The sequence below is a fragment of the Bison bison genome, unplaced genomic scaffold, assembly GCF_000754665.1.
Source record: "Bison bison bison isolate TAMUID 2011002044 unplaced genomic scaffold, Bison_UMD1.0 scf7180017864452, whole genome shotgun sequence".
In the NCBI taxonomy this organism is placed as follows: domain Eukaryota; kingdom Metazoa; phylum Chordata; class Mammalia; order Artiodactyla; family Bovidae; genus Bison; species Bison bison.
The window spans coordinates 7301379-7316866 of NW_011495014.1; the positions used below are offsets into that span (position 1 = coordinate 7301379).

At 42.1% G+C, this 15488-nt stretch overlaps 1 protein-coding gene across 3 annotated transcripts in view; it reads left to right on the forward strand.

Moving 5' to 3' along the window:
• DPP4 (dipeptidyl-peptidase 4) overlaps positions 1–15488 on the forward strand; it is an 84984-nt gene that overhangs the window by 34256 nt on the left and 35240 nt on the right. For all 3 annotated transcript variants that reach the window (XM_010858965.1, XM_010858964.1, XM_010858966.1), the window contains 2 exons: positions 4961–5121; positions 6539–6651. In XM_010858965.1, the coding sequence (XP_010857267.1) occupies positions 4961–5121; positions 6539–6651 (274 nt within the window). The remainder of the gene's footprint in view (positions 1–4960; positions 5122–6538; positions 6652–15488) is intronic.

The window sequence follows — 15488 nt, forward strand, 5'->3', positions numbered from 1 at the left end:
ACTCTGCATTCAGATGCTTATATCTTTCCTTTTCTCCTTTGCTTTTCGCTTCTCTTCTTTTCACAGCTATTTGTAAGGCCTCCCCAGACAGCCATTTTGCTTTTTTGCATTTCTTTTCCATGGGGATGGTCTTGATCCCTGTCTCCTGTACAATGTAATGAACCTCAGTCCATAGTTCATCAGGCACTCTGTCTATCAGATCTAAGCCCTTAAATCTATTTCTCACTTCCACTGTATAATCATAAGGGATTTGATTTAGGTCATACCTGAATGGTCTAGTGGTTTTCCCTACTTTCTTCAATTTAAGTCTGAATTTGGTAATAAGGATTTCATGATCTGAGCCACAGTCAGCTCCTGGTCTTATTTTTGTTGACTATATAAAGCTTCTCCATCTTTGGCTGCAAAGAACATAATCAATCTGATTTCGGTGTTGACCATCTGATAATGTCCATGTCTCCAGATTAACATCAGATGTTTCTCAAACCAAGTCTACCTAACCCAGAAGTTACTAAGGAAAACTAAAAACTCCAAGAACATTCCAAAAGATGACAAAACATTGTCTGGAGATTGTGGAGTCCAGGGAAAGAACATGCCTCTTTTATAGAGGATTTGGGTTCATTTGAACTTGGATAAATTATCATTTCCTGTTTTTAAAGAAGAAAAAAAAAATAATTAGGCTTAGGGGAAAAATGGGTTCAAATAACAGAACCAAAAAAAGTTAAAAAGAATGATTCTCTCTTTTAGGGTAAAGAGTTTTATAAAATATTAGGAAAATAGTATTCATGTCTGTAGTTGCCAAGGTAAAAAGGCATTTTGAGGCTATTCCAAACCCTTTACAAGATTGCGTAATGCTTATTAAAGACTCATCTTTTTTTTTTAACCTGTTATTTCTTCTCTATACTTAAAAAAAGTTAGTTTTTCTTCATGACTCAATTTTGGTTCTTACCAGTTCAAGTTGAGTTCAATCAAGTGGATAACATTGTAAGAACAACAGAAAACACTTTAAAAGACAAATAAATTCCCATGAACCAGAAACAAGTGTTAGATTAAAACTTATAATAAAATTTACTAACACTTGTCACTTAGATATTAAAAAGCATCTTTAGAACTTGTTGGACAGCACAGCACAACCTCAGGATCCCCAGCATGAGCTGGATAAAGAAATTCTCCTCCCAAAGCTCTGACCCACCCTTCCTCGGAACAGCTGGGCATCTCTAAGATAAATATATCCCAACACTAAGGTTCTTTCAAAGGTAGATAATAGCTGGAGGAATCTTGTTTTGCCTGTTTGTGACTAAGCCATTCACAAGCAGAAGAATGGCTTCACAGTTCCAATGTGGGTCTGTCTTTAAAAATGGGACTTCAGTCCCTACAGGGAAATTCCTACAATTGGTTTTGTACATTTACAAATACTTAGAAAGAGCATACCTGTTTCTCCATATATCAGATCACTCTCCTTTTGGACCACCCTCTCTGCTGCAACCGTGAAGACTTGTTGGGATCAAAAAAGTGCATTCGGAGAATCCATAGGTTCATTAGTAAAAGAACAAACAAAGCTGCAAGATCTAAACAGGGCCATGTGTTGCCCTGGGGAGGGACTCTCACAGAGGAGCCTATAATCTGGAACTTGGGCCCCCTCCCCACCCTGGGTCCCCAAATAACTTTCTCTCTCAATTTCTCTGTTTTCACATTATTTCATGATTTTCTAGTTGATTATTATTTATTTAACAAAGAGCTTCCCTGGTGGCTCAGATGATAAAGAATCTGCCTGCGATGTGGGAGATCTGGGTTCAATCCCTGGATTGGGAAGTTCCCCTGGAGAAGGGAACGGCTACCCACTCCAGTATTCTTGCCTGCACAATTACATGGACATAGGAGCCTCTCGGGCTACAGCCCATGGGATCACAAAGAGTCAGAGAAAACTGAGTAACTAACACTTCAACTTCAATGTTTAGTTAATAAATGGTTTCCTTCTTTCTTTTTTAATACTCTATCTTCTAGGAAGTTGATTACATAACAATCACTTTTGAGTATGAATATCATTTACCTGACCCAGAGATGAAAATGAAAATTTTGTTGAGAGCACAGATGAGAAGGGATAGGCAAGGAAATAACTGGGAAGAAGAGCACTCCTTACCCCCAGAGGCAGTAGTGTTGACAAGGGGGTGTGTGATTCACGTGGAGTGCCAACCACCAACCAGTTGCTATGCCAGGTGCTGGGGAAACAGACACAAATGCTACTCAGCTGCGGCTCCCAGAGAGAGACAAAGAAGCCAGCAAATAATTGTCATGGAGCAGTCTGGTTAGAGGGAGGAAACTAGGTCCCAGTGGTGCCTAAGGAAACTCAGAGTGGCAAGATGGGGGCTGTGGTGGGATGGGAGGTATCGCAGGATAGTGTGTAAGGGGGTGCTCACAGCCAGTTCAGGTAGGGCTGCAAATCTTTTCTTTCCTTCATTGTTCTTCTTTCTCCCTACCCTTGATCCCTGTATTCTTAGGACTTTGAGTTTGATCAGAGTAGTTTTATAATAATCATTGTTATGGAAAAATGTGTTCAGTATTCTCCCAAGTCAGAAAGAGACAATAAGTACCATGTGATATCACTTACATGTGGAATCTAAATGTGACTCGAATGAACTTATCTATGAAACAGAAACAGACTCAGACAGAGGAAAGACTTGTGGTTGCCAAAGTTGGGGTGGGGGTGGGGAGGAAGGGACCGGGAGTTTGGAATTAGCAGATACAAACTATTATATACAGAATGGATAAACAATAAGATCTTGCTGTATAGCATAGGAAATCATATTCAATATCCTGTGATAAACCACAACAGAAAAGAAAAATAAAGAATGAAAGAGAGAAAGGGAGAGTTCAGTATTCTAAACAACTACTAATTCAAAACATTTAACTCTACCTGCCACCTGTACTTAAACGTGACTTTACAAACCATTACCTTGCTGTCACTGTATGCATTTTATGTAATTCCATCTTGATCTGAGATTAGAACCAATGAGTAGAAGCCACGGGGAATGAGACATCAATTTGGTATGAAGACGTTTTTAGTGGGAAGTCCCCTTAGTTTGGAGTCACAAGGCCTGTGTTCTTATCTCTGGCAATTCACTCACTCTCTCTAAACCTTAGTTGTCTTCTCAGTAAAATAGTCTATGAATAGAATCACCTAGGGTTCAATTAGATAAGTGTTTTGTAAATTCTAAATTGCTGCATAAGTGTGACTCAATGATATAGGTATAAAGCAGCCAAAGGAGGAGCAAGCTGCCTGATCAAGTAGCAGGTTTTCTGTTACTGCTGCTAAGTCACTTCAGTCGTGTCCGACTCTGTGCGGCCCCATAGACGGCAGCCCACCAGGCTCTGCTGTCCTGGGATTCTCCAGGCAAGAACACCAGAGTGGTTGCCATTTCCTTCTCCAGTGCATGAAAGTGAAAAGTCAAAGTGAAGTCGCTCAGTCGTGTCCGACTCTTCGAGACCCCATGGAATGCAGCCCACCAGGCTCCTCCGTCCATGGGATTTTCCAGGCAAGAGTACTGGAGTGGGGTGCCATTGCCTTCTCCGTTTCTGTTACTAGAAGTGCTGAAATAGGCAGGAATGAACAGTGGAACTTGAATTCCAAAGAGGAAAATCTGGATTCATTCTTGATTCTAGCAACTGTTGGTCACATGCTCGCAAGTAAATGACTTGCTCTCTTTAAGCCTACCTACTTTGCTTTGCTCACCTGCACAATGAATTATTATGAGGATTAAGTGAAATAATAGATGTTGAATATCAGTGTCTGGTGCATGGACAGCAGACATCAAATGTCAGCTGCTCATCCTTATAATGATTATATTTTATCATTATTATTATTACTGTAACTACTACTACAATTATCACTGTTATTGAAAATAAGCATCTGGAAAATAAACTTTTGTCAGGAGGCTGTGAAAATCAGAAAAGTAGGATAAAATGATTTCCTAATTCTAAGATTCAAATTTTTATGCTTTCGCTTTTACCTTTACACTCACAGCAGAATATGAAATGTGTAGATTAAGTCTGCATAAAGGACTAGAAGGCTCCATCAAATCCTCTTGAATCCTCTCTTCCCAGTTGATGAAAGAGGCTTTGGCATTTTAAGAGCCAGAGATTGGAAGTCCCATGAATTGACTCCATAATAAACATAGGAAAGAGCTACCTTTGCCAGAGATTGAGGATGAGTCCAACATTGTTCAGGAAAGCAGGGGGAAAAAAAAGTGTCTAACTCTCTGCAACCCAGTGGACTGTAGCCCATTAGGCTCCTCAGTCCATGGGATTCTCCAGGCAAGAATACTGGAGTGGGTTGCCATTTCCATTTCCAGGGGATCTTCCCAACCCAGAGATCAAACCCATGTCTCTTAAACCAGACGAAAGTGTTAATCCAAGAGAGTTCTCAGTTTCTAGGCAAAGGAGGAGCTCCTTGGTAGGAGTCTCATGGAGCTCCCTGCCATTCTAAATCCATCCTTCCCACATCTTTTGTGCCAAGAGGAGTAAACTCTGGGCACCATATTGGTTTGATAGCCTGGAGCCACATACCACCCACCGGTACCCTGCAGAATCGGTACAAACTGTTGACTGTTTGAAAATTAGAAAGGAGAATCAGCCCCTTATGTGAGATTTACTTTTAGTATATTTTGTGGCATAAATTTAGAGGATTATAAGATAAAGAAAAAATGTAGAGTTTATATTAAATATTGTGTGCTAAAATATTCAAAAATGGTCCAATGGGTTACTTATTTTTACTATCCAGCTCTATCCTTGAAGATTTTATTTTTATTCATTTGTATTACTCTGATTTTGGAAGCCCAGCAAATGCAAAGTGGTTCATTAGTTGAACTCTACTGTAATTACTAAAGCTAATGAGAACAATATTTTGAATGCCAAAGCCAATTTATCAGTTACTTCTTGTAACAGAACAATTTCTGTCTTTTTTCAGAGGAAGTCTTCAGTGCTTATTCCGCTCTGTGGTGGTCTCCAAACAGCACTTTTTTAGCATATGCCCAATTTAACGACACAGAAGTCCCGCTGATTGAATACTCCTTCTACTCCGATGAGTCACTGCAATATCCAAAGACCGTGAAGATTCCATATCCAAAGGTCTGTGCTCTGTTCATATAGCGGTTCCGTGATTTGATGGGAAGAGAATGGTTTCATTTAATCCTTTCCTGCTAATGAAAATATTGTCAGTCTCTCTTCAACAGCTTGCTGTGATTACTCTTGCTGAAGTCAACAGCATCTGGCAATTTTAAAGTATTTTTATTATCCCAGGAAAGAGTGTGATTTAAGGTTTTGTAATTTCTCCAAAAACTTTGAGGAATGACAAGCCGAAAAAGATGGGGAAAATGCTTTTGAAAGAAGCAGGGGGAATGAAAATATTTGAATGGAGGAAAAGAGAGGCTGTAATTGAATCAGAAGCTCATCTCATTTGCAGAAGTTGGATTGTGCCCTAGATAAAGTTGAAAAGCATGCTTATATATCAGGTTGTATTACTAACTAACAGATACATGACTAGTTTTAGTAGTTCTGTGATAAATTTGGCATTGATGTAAATTTCACACGTCCCACATTTGGAATAATAGTGTCACGTCTTGGTTTTCAAGACTGTTTCTCTCTCCAGGATGCATGTTTATGAAAACTGAAGAGCTTTATTAAGCCAAGGAAGAGGGAGATTTAGGAAGGGACCAGGATTCTTCACTAGTGTCATAAAAATAGTGGCCACACTGTTTTTTATAGGAAAATCTAATAGTGAAGTGTTTTTGCTGTAAGCAATTTGGGGAAAGGGATTTTTATTTTTACCAACTCACTGTTCAATTTGCTTTATGAAGAGCTGCCATTTTAGGAAGACAGAGGAAGTTAAAAGAAAAAAAAAAGTCGGAGACTAAATATGGGAATGTATTTTCAGTGGAATGTTATTTTTTGAAGAGTAAACTGGCAAAAAAAAATCATAGAACCTTCTCACTAAAAATATCATATTATTTCTAATTTGTCAATTGAAAATCTATGTGTATATATAAAATAATTTTATAGATTTCTGTCACAATATTGACTGTAAAGCTCCAAAGTAGTGAACCTGAATTTGGAATGGAAATGTTGGCTTCCTAATTAGCATTTTGGCTCTGGGCTCAGGTAAACTAATTTTACTAGTGGATTGTATCTTTGGCTGAACCCAGGTAGTCTTCCTAGTGGTTAGCCATCAATCTTGTTTTCTGGAGTCAGGATATATTTATAGATTAAAATAATTGATTTTAACAAGTTTATCCTTTTTTGCTTGAAGTACATAAATTATGAATATTCATTACTTAAACGGGAGCCATTTATGTATTTCTGCCTGAATATGAGAAGGTTGCATGTCATGACTCTCCTTTAAGTTTATTTTATCTATATTAAAATGTTTAAAAGTGTCTGGTTATAATTTTATGGGCATAATTTAGCCATTTTTGTATAGCTTTAAACTTGTGCAATGATATCTTTTTTTTTTTTATTAATACCAATTCTGTGATTGTTTTTTTCCTAGGCAGGAGCTGTGAATCCAACTATAAAGTTCTTTGTTGTAAATATCAGCAGTCTCAGCCCGAACATTAATGCAACTTCCCAACAAATTGTTCCTCCTGGTTCTGTGTTAATAGGGTAAGACTCTTGACCCAAATGCTCATGCTGTAAACAATTCCACAGTTCTCAGGGAGAACACTTTCAAAATGAGTGACAGAATCAATGGCAGCATCTCATGGTGTCAACTGGCCTGGCCCATCATTCATTCTTCCATTCAACCACTCTGTTGGGCTATACCCCCCAGGCTTATAAGGCCTGCACTTGCCCACATTTAAGACCAAAGACAGAGCCCAGTGTCAGCAACAGAGACATCAGTGGTTTAATGTAGATCTACATGTCTGAAGCAAGGTCCTGGAGCAACATGTGCGCTGGTGACATGACAGGACATGGCAGCAGGCTTTGCTCCCAGAGGGCAAGGGGAGATTGCCAGTTATAGGAGGAATTATGTCAGCTTGGCTTATTAGTTACCATGGAAACCAGCAGAGGGGCATGCCCCTCACCGCCCCTTTGATAAGAACACTCACTAGCTGGGGCCTGGAGCACGTATGTAGGAATGTCAGTCAGGTGAGTAGGGTGTAAGTGGAGCAGGCTCTGGTCCAGCAGGAGATGTACAGAGAGCAAGAGAACAGCCATCTTGGGTGGCCTGACCCTACACACTTTTCACCGAGTACAAACTTCATGTCTTCATGTCGGACAGGGCTCTAGGGATGGGCTTGCAGAATGAATAGGGCAGTCAGAGTCTCTGGTATCATGGAGCCTACACTCAAGGCAGGGGAGACTAACAACCAGGTAAACAAATAAGGTTATATCATGTGAGGCAGTGAAATGTGAAGACAATCAAAAGAGGGCAGGTGCGATGGTGATGGTGGGGGGAGGTCAGGGAAGGTCTCTCTAATAAGATGCCTGTGAGGAGTGATGTGGAGGAAGAGGGGGAGATCCTGCCACATGGAGAGTTTGGGAAGCAGTAGCCAGGCAGAGGAAGAGCAGGTACAAAGTCCCTACAGAGGGAGCATGTGTGGTACCGTAGAGGCCCTGCAAGGAGCCACAGATTCCAGAGCATCTGAGTGGAGAGGGGAGTGTGGGAGGAAGCTCAGGTCACACGAGTCTTTGCAGGGCCTGGTAAGACCTAGACAAATTCAGGGGAACTGTGGATTAATTTTAGGGACCACTGCCGCCCCATGATGTGTCTCAAGATGTCACTTGCTTGAATAATCCTTGGTGGTTTGAAATTCTCAGCCTTTCCTTTATTATTCTATAAACACTAAACTGCGTGAAACTTTTGGCTATCAGGTTGCTGTCTATTTTCCATTACTTATGTTGGTTTTGCCATTGCTTCTAAATGATGACTAGCATCTATTGAGCACTCTCTATGTACCAGACACAGAGCATTACAGGCTTTATTTTATTAGTCTTTAAGTAATTCTTTCCAATAATAATTATTACTGTTTTTAAATTTTATTTACTTATTTATTTTTGGCTGTGCTGGGTCTTTGTTGCTGTGCACAGGCTTTTTCTCCAGTTGCAGCGAGCGGGGTCTAGTCTCTAGTTGCAGTGCTTGGGCTTCTCATTTCAGTAGCTTCTCTTGTTGCAGAGCACAGGCTCTATAGGTGCTCAGGCTTCAGTAGTTGCAGCCCAACAGCTCGGTAATCGAGGCTTGTAGTTTCTAGAGCACAAGCTCGATAGCTGTGGTGCTCAGGCTTAGTTGCTCCGTGGCATGTGGGATCTTCCCAGACTAGTGATTGAAACTGTGTCTCCTGCATTGGCCCGTGGATTATATACCACTGAGCCACCAGGGAAGCCCTCCAATAATTATTATTATATGCCAGATACAGATAAGAAAATGAGGTCTAGAGGTTAGAAAATGACCCAGTAGGAGTCTGTATTCAAACCTTTCTGACTTGAAAGAAAGACCTTGTAAGCATTCTGCGAGGTGCCTCTCCCTCTGTGGATTCAGCTGGTGTCCTCAGATGCCTGGAGTTATTATCAGAGCAAAATAAAAGCATCTTCCTGTTCAGGGTTGCATTGACTACATCAGGCAAGCTGGAGGCTTTGCTCTATTGTTATTAATTCATTCACTTGCTTAGAAAAGATCTGTATTAACCTATTTATTCTGAGGGAAAATTAATTGTCAATTAAAAGGTTTTATTTCTTTTCCTGAATTTGTCCAAGGATGTATAAATTTACCTGGAGGTTCTAAAATCTGCTGTTTGATCCCCTCCAGTCATCTCTCCCATCAACATTAATTAAGCACTGACTGTTTACACTCATGGATGTCCATAGGAGTGAGTCTGCCTTCCAACACTTATGATGGGGTGGAGGATATAAACTATGTCAATAAATGACTCCCAAAACGCCTATGACAGAGGCATAAACAAAAGTCAGGAGGCACTCTGAGGAGGCGGAGATGGGTTTTCCGTGACCTGGGGAATCAAAGAAAGCATCGTGGAGAATGAGCAGATTGGGCAGGGCATGATGGGGAGGAAGAGCGTTGGAGTAGAAGGATGGCTGAGCATGCGGAAGCTCAGGACTGCCCAGGAAGGGGCTTTGGATCTTACAGATGTTTTTAAGGACCCAGCAACCTTGGTGCAAGTGAGATAAAACACAGAGGCGTGGTGTCAATAAGCAAATGGCAGGCGGCTGCTTGGGTTACAGGCCCAGTGCCCGTGCCCTCTCCTTCCCCTAGGAGTCTCAGAATAGCAACACCCATCATTGTTCCAGAAACACTCAGAATACCACTGGGAGGCACAGATGAGAAATCTGAGGCTGAAAGAGGTAAATACGTTTGCTCAAGGTCACACAGCAAGTTGGCTTGGGAGCTGGAAATAGGACAGAGGCCCCCGTCTGCCAGCCAGAGTGAATACTGTAATTAAGCTGTACTGGTCGGGGATTGTGCTTGGTGCTCTGCTCACATTGTCTCATTTATTACCCACATGCTGCTGTCTATGCTATCATTTTCACGGCTATTTCCTAGATGAAGAGATGGCATTTCCCCACTTGGAAATCACTTTCTGAGGCCTAGTTGTGAATTTCAGAGCTTGGGAAACTTAAGCAATTTAAAGATTTGTTTTTCACCCTATATGAATGAATCCTTAAGTCTCTGTTCTTCATAGTTCTCTATGCTGCTCTCATGGTGAGGGCTGCCTCACTCACTATGGGTATTTTCTATGGGATGTATTTCAACCAAAGAAGTGTTTTTGGAAATGCTACAGGACTGTGTTGTGTATGAAATTGCAAATCTAGCTCTGGTCTCTGTTAGCATCAGTACAGCTGCAGCTTTTCTAAAACCAGGCTTGAGGTTCCTCTGGTGAAAAATTTTCTAGTACACAGTGATGCTCCATTTTCTGGCCTTCTGGGAAGATCAGCAGGGTCAGGTTCATCCAGGCAACTTATGCCTCTTCAGCTGCCTCGAAGCCTCTATGGTGTCACATGGTAATTCACTCACTCCTGGAGTGAGGCCCCCCTCTGCCCGCACCCTTCACTGATTTTCTTTCTAGGCCTCATCCTTTCATCATAGAGCTCCCAGCAGCTGAAATCCTACAGGAAGATTAGGCTCGTTTGTTAGACGGGGCTCCTCTGACAGCCAGTGAGAACCAGCCACTCCTCCAGTGGCTGCCCTCAATGAATTAAAAGTTCAAGTTGATCAGATTAAACTGTTCGTTTGCATTGACTGCCTATGTTGGGAATTTTTATTCTTTATTTCTTATTTATTTACTTATCTTTGATTGTGCTGGATCTTTGTTCAGTGTTGCGGCGAGTGGGGTCTCCTCTTGGTAGTGGTGTGAGGGCTTCTCATTGCAGTGGTTTCTCTTGTTGCTGAGCACAGGCTCAGTAGTTGTGGTGCATGGGCTTAGTTGCTCTTCTGCATGTGGGATCTTCCCAGACCAGCGAATCAAACCCGAGTCCCCTGCATTGACAGGCAGATCTGCACCACCAAGGAAGTCCTATGTTGGGAACTTGAGAGCTCAAAATATTTGGGAGAAAATAGCAGATAACGTAAAATTGTTAAGTCTCCTAACTTTTACTTAGAGAAGTGCTTCACATGACTGGACTGAAACAGGGCAAGTTTATAGGTAGGGGTTGGGCCAATCCTACAGTAATATCTCCAGTACCTTGAAGGGGGGCTTCCCAGGTGGAGCTAGTGGTAAGGAACCTGCCTGCCAATGCAGGAGACATAAGAGATGTGAGTTCGATTCCCTGGAGAAGGGCATGGCAACCCACTACAGTATTCATGCCTGGTGAATCCCATGGACAGAGGAGCCTGGCGGGTTATGGTCCACAGGATCACATAGAAACGTACATGACTGAAGCGACTTAGCACATATGCACCCTGAAGGGTGCCTGGCACATAGCAAGTGCCTAATCAATACATGTAGAATAAGTGAATAGATAAGTTCGTGTACAGATGGATGGTTGAGGTGACTTTGTGTTGGGGGGATAGGAGTTTATACAGCCTTTGTGTCTCCTCTGAACAGTTGATGACCCTTGTTCTATAAAGTGGGGACCTTCAGGGTCTTGGATTTTCACTCCAGAGGTCAGTGAACTGGACTGAAATACACTGCAAGGTATGCAAAAAGGAGGCACTTTTGGAGTTCACGTGCCTTGGGCTCTGCATCCCTCAGCTCTCCTCCATCTCACCTCCATCATTCTGGTCCTCAGCAATCTGTCAGTGGACCCAGGAGGGCTGGCATTGCTGTCAGAGCAGAGGGTGGCATGAAACCTGTGGTAGCAGTGGCAGGATGCCCGCTTCAGTGATTCACTGAATTAATCACTCCACCACCTACAGTTGCTTTTAGTGTTGTTGTTCAGTCACTAAGTTGTGTCCTACTCTTTGCAGCCTCATGGACTGAAGCACACTAGGCTTCCCTGTCCCTCATCATCTCCCAGAGCTTGTTCAAACTCATGTCCATTAAGTCAGTGACGTCATCCAACCATCTCATCCTCTGTGGTCGCCTTTTCCTGCCCTCAATCTTTCCCAGTATCAGGGTCTTTGCTCTTAGAAGTGGTATTCTTTCCAATATTCTTTCCAGTTAATAATAAGTACTTTATTTTAAGTATCTTTAACATAACAAAAGAAACATTTACACAAATTAGGGGACTTAATATCACACAACAGACATTTATTACATGCTTCCTCTTTGAAAGGCAACAGCCACTTTACAAAGGGATTCCCTGTCATGTGCTTTCAAAGGCAAGTTTCTCCTTGCACATTTAAATGGGGTTTGCTTTGTAATATTCAGTTATTCCGTCTATACACACTCTTGAGGAATAAATAGATTTCATAGAGTGAGAAGTTTTATCCAGAAAAGAATTAAGAGAGTGAAACTAACCAGCAATGTTTACCAGAGGGATGGGTGGAGATTCTACTGAGGGAGTGACTAGGAGCAGGAAATCTGAAGCCAACTGCTTATTTTTTTTTTAATATAAATTTATTTATTTTAATTGGAGGTTAATTACTTTACAATATTGTATTGGTTTTGCCATACATCAACATGAATCCACCACATGGATGATTTGGGAGAATGGCATTGAAACATGTATAATATCATATATGAAACAAAACTGCTTATTTTTAATCCTGACTCCAGTCCTGTCCAGCAGATGACCTTGGATGAATTACCTAACCTCTCTACACTTCTGTTTATTTGTCTGCAAAACAAGAATTCTGACATTCCTCATAAGGTGGTCATGAGTTTTATGTCAGCACTTAGACCAGTTCCTAGAACTCTCCTTGTGTCCAGAAATTACTTCACTGCTTTAGTATTAAAATCGACCGTATTCCTCTTGGACTAATTCTGTTCCAGAAGTCAGAAGAGCTGGTTGAATCACTATGTCTTACCTGGGATAGGCGGTCAGCAGCTCACGGGGATACCAGGCTGCCTATACAGTGCCTGGTCACACTTCCACCCCTCCCCCAACCACTGTGACCAGTCTGTTTTTACAGAATATAGTTGGCACCAAGGGCAAAGTGTCGTTGATGATCCCGCTTGTTGGATTTTTCTGACCTTGAGTGGGGACTTAAATCTTCCTGTAAAAAGTACAATTAAGCCATTGGTTTCCTTATGTCTTTTTCATGACTCACTGACATCCTGACCTGGCATGATCACAGATCAGGGGTGGATTATGCACCCTCATTCCATCTCCCCTGAATTCCAAATCCTAAAGAGAAACCGTGATTAAAGAGAAGTGTGTTTATATGTGAATTCAGAATTTACGGTCCACTCCACTGGTGAACCGCATTTACGGAGCCCTCGCAGGGTACAGAGTACATCTTGGGCTATGAAGAATGACAAAGGTAGTTGAAGATACAGGTTCAGGAACCTTTGATCTAGAAACAGGCAGGGAAGATGCCAGATGCATGTGAGTTTCCTGGCAGACTTCCCAAATTCTGTTGCTCAATGTTTTCAAATGGAAAAAAGTTATTTTTATATGGCTGATTGCTGAACCTGAAGCATAATTTATGGCCTTCAGTAGATAAATTTATAGTACCAGGAGACCCACTAATCATGTTAGTCAGGGTTTTCTTCCACCTCACCTGCCCCTTCCTGCTACCAGGCCACTTTAGAAAAGAGGAAGGCTGTTTATTTCTGGAGTCCACTATCATTATTGATGTCCATGGAAGCCATGGAAAATGTGTGCATGTGTGTGGGGAAGCTTTTTCTCTCTAGAGAGAGGTACATGATTTTCATCCAGTTTACAAAGGGGTTTTGACTTAAAACAGTAAAAACTACTGGTACAGAACCAGGGTTAGCGCTCCCAGGGCCTGCTGGCCTAATCCAGCCCCCACCCATTTTTGGATGATCCCACAAGTAAGAACGGTTTTCACATTTTTGAATGGTTGGGAAGAAAAATCATTAGAAGAGTAATACTTCCTGACACGTGAAATTTACATGAACTTCACATCTCAGCCTCTCCTTGTTGGCACACAGCCACACTCATCCCTTACATATTGTCTCTGGCTGCTTTGTGCTGCCAAGGCAGAGCTGAGCTGTTGTGACACAGAGCATGTAGCCCAAAAAATTGGAAATATTTACTGGCTGGCCCTTTCCTGAAAAAGTGTTCTGACCCCTGGTCTAGAAAGTTAATTTCAAAAATTGTTGTTTTCTATCTTGTGCTTCATTCTTCCATTCCCTTTGCAAGTATTTATTCCCTATCCCCAGGAAGATAGATTTGCCTTTCCATTTTCCCATTTAACTCCTCTGCCTTGGGCTCAGCGCAGTAGAGTTTGATGAGATGCCCTCACTCCTGGGTCAGCGGAAGCAGCGTTCAGCTTCTCAGACTCTGCAGCCTGGGGGTTTGGATAAATGGCACAAGACCTGTGATAGCCATTTAGAAGGAAGGGTCTTCAAAAAAGCTTCATGGGCAAGGGATATTTAAGAAAACTCTGAGGGGTTTCCCTGGTGGCTCAGTGGTAAAATAGTTGCCTGCCAATTCAGGAGATGTGAGTTTGATCCCTGGGTCAGATGATCCCCTGGAGAAGGAAATGGCAACCCACGCCAGTATTCTTGCCTGGGGAATCCCATGGACAGAGGGGCCTGGTGGGCTATAGTTCATGGGGGTCACAAAAGAGTCGGACACAACGAAACAGCAATGACAACTAAGGAAGTTCAAGCATGTCAACTGAAGGGCAGGTTGACAAAGCTGGGAAACCTCATAGGCTGTTCATGGGACACCAGCCGTGCAGACTGGAGAGGGCGCAGTTCTTAATAAGGAAGAGAAAGGACTGAAGTAGAGAGGAGTCTCTGTGTGAAAGTGGTGCTGTGCTGCTGGGTGAGGGGCTCTAGTCTTCTTTCAGCGCCTGCCACCTGCAGCAGGGCAGCCTGGAGGCCCGGGTACCGCCGGGTATATTAACGCTGTGAATGTTCCACACCATAACGGTGAAGGATTTAAAGTGCTTTATCTAACACCTAGTCCATCCTAAGTGCTTGATAAATATTTGTTGATTCAGTGTCTGTGAAGGGAGTGGAGACAGAAAGTGATTATTAATTCTGAGGAAGGACAGAGCTATTTAGGTGGCGAGGATGGGACAGGATTACCCCATCTATTCAGTGCCACATCCACAGAATTGTAGTGAGTGCCTGTTTTGTGCCAGGTAGTCTGCTAGGCCCTGGAGATACCCCATGAACCCTCAGAGAGTCTGCAGTTAAGCAGGGGACAGAGCCTAGTAACAAGAGGAGGGGACAGGGACAGCCTGTGAAGTAAAGAAGGAGTGTTTTAGGGGGAACAGATATGGCCATAGGGTCAGATGGGAAGGGGCTGGAAGAAAAGATTCCTTTGGAATCCTTGTGACAAAAGGAAGCAAGGTTTTTATCAGACACCTGACGAGAGTGATTTAAGAACAGTCATACAGAATCACACAAAGCTGTGGGAAGCAAATGAAATAACATAAATTATCCAAAGCAAATATTTAGGGAGGCTAGCAGAAAGGTAAATTATGAATTCCATGCATCTCACTATCACTCAAAATGTAATTCCAAAAATTCTTAAAGGTATGTGTTGGAGGAGGCTGCACTGCTTGAGATATCTCTATTTGTATAAATTTATGCTAAAATAACAAAAGTTTCCTTAATTTCTTCACATGATTCATATTTTGACACTTGAGAAAAGATTAGTATGATACAATGATTTGATTTGCAAAGTTTGCAGAGATATGAGTCCATTTTTCTCCCCCTTTGAAAATGAAGTTGAGAAAGGGGTCAGCTCTAGTTTCTACCTACTAGCAGGAATTTTCTAGAGAAGCACATCAAAGCATCAGAAAAGACTCAAATCTCAGCCAGAGTCCCTGGCTTCACTGTAATGCTCCTTCAAGACAGCAGAAAAGAGACAGGAAAAAGTCCCTCTTGACACCCCAGCTCCACCAAAGGCCAGTTGAGGACTTGCAAAGTCCTGAGTCATGGTATGAGTCACATATGCTACCC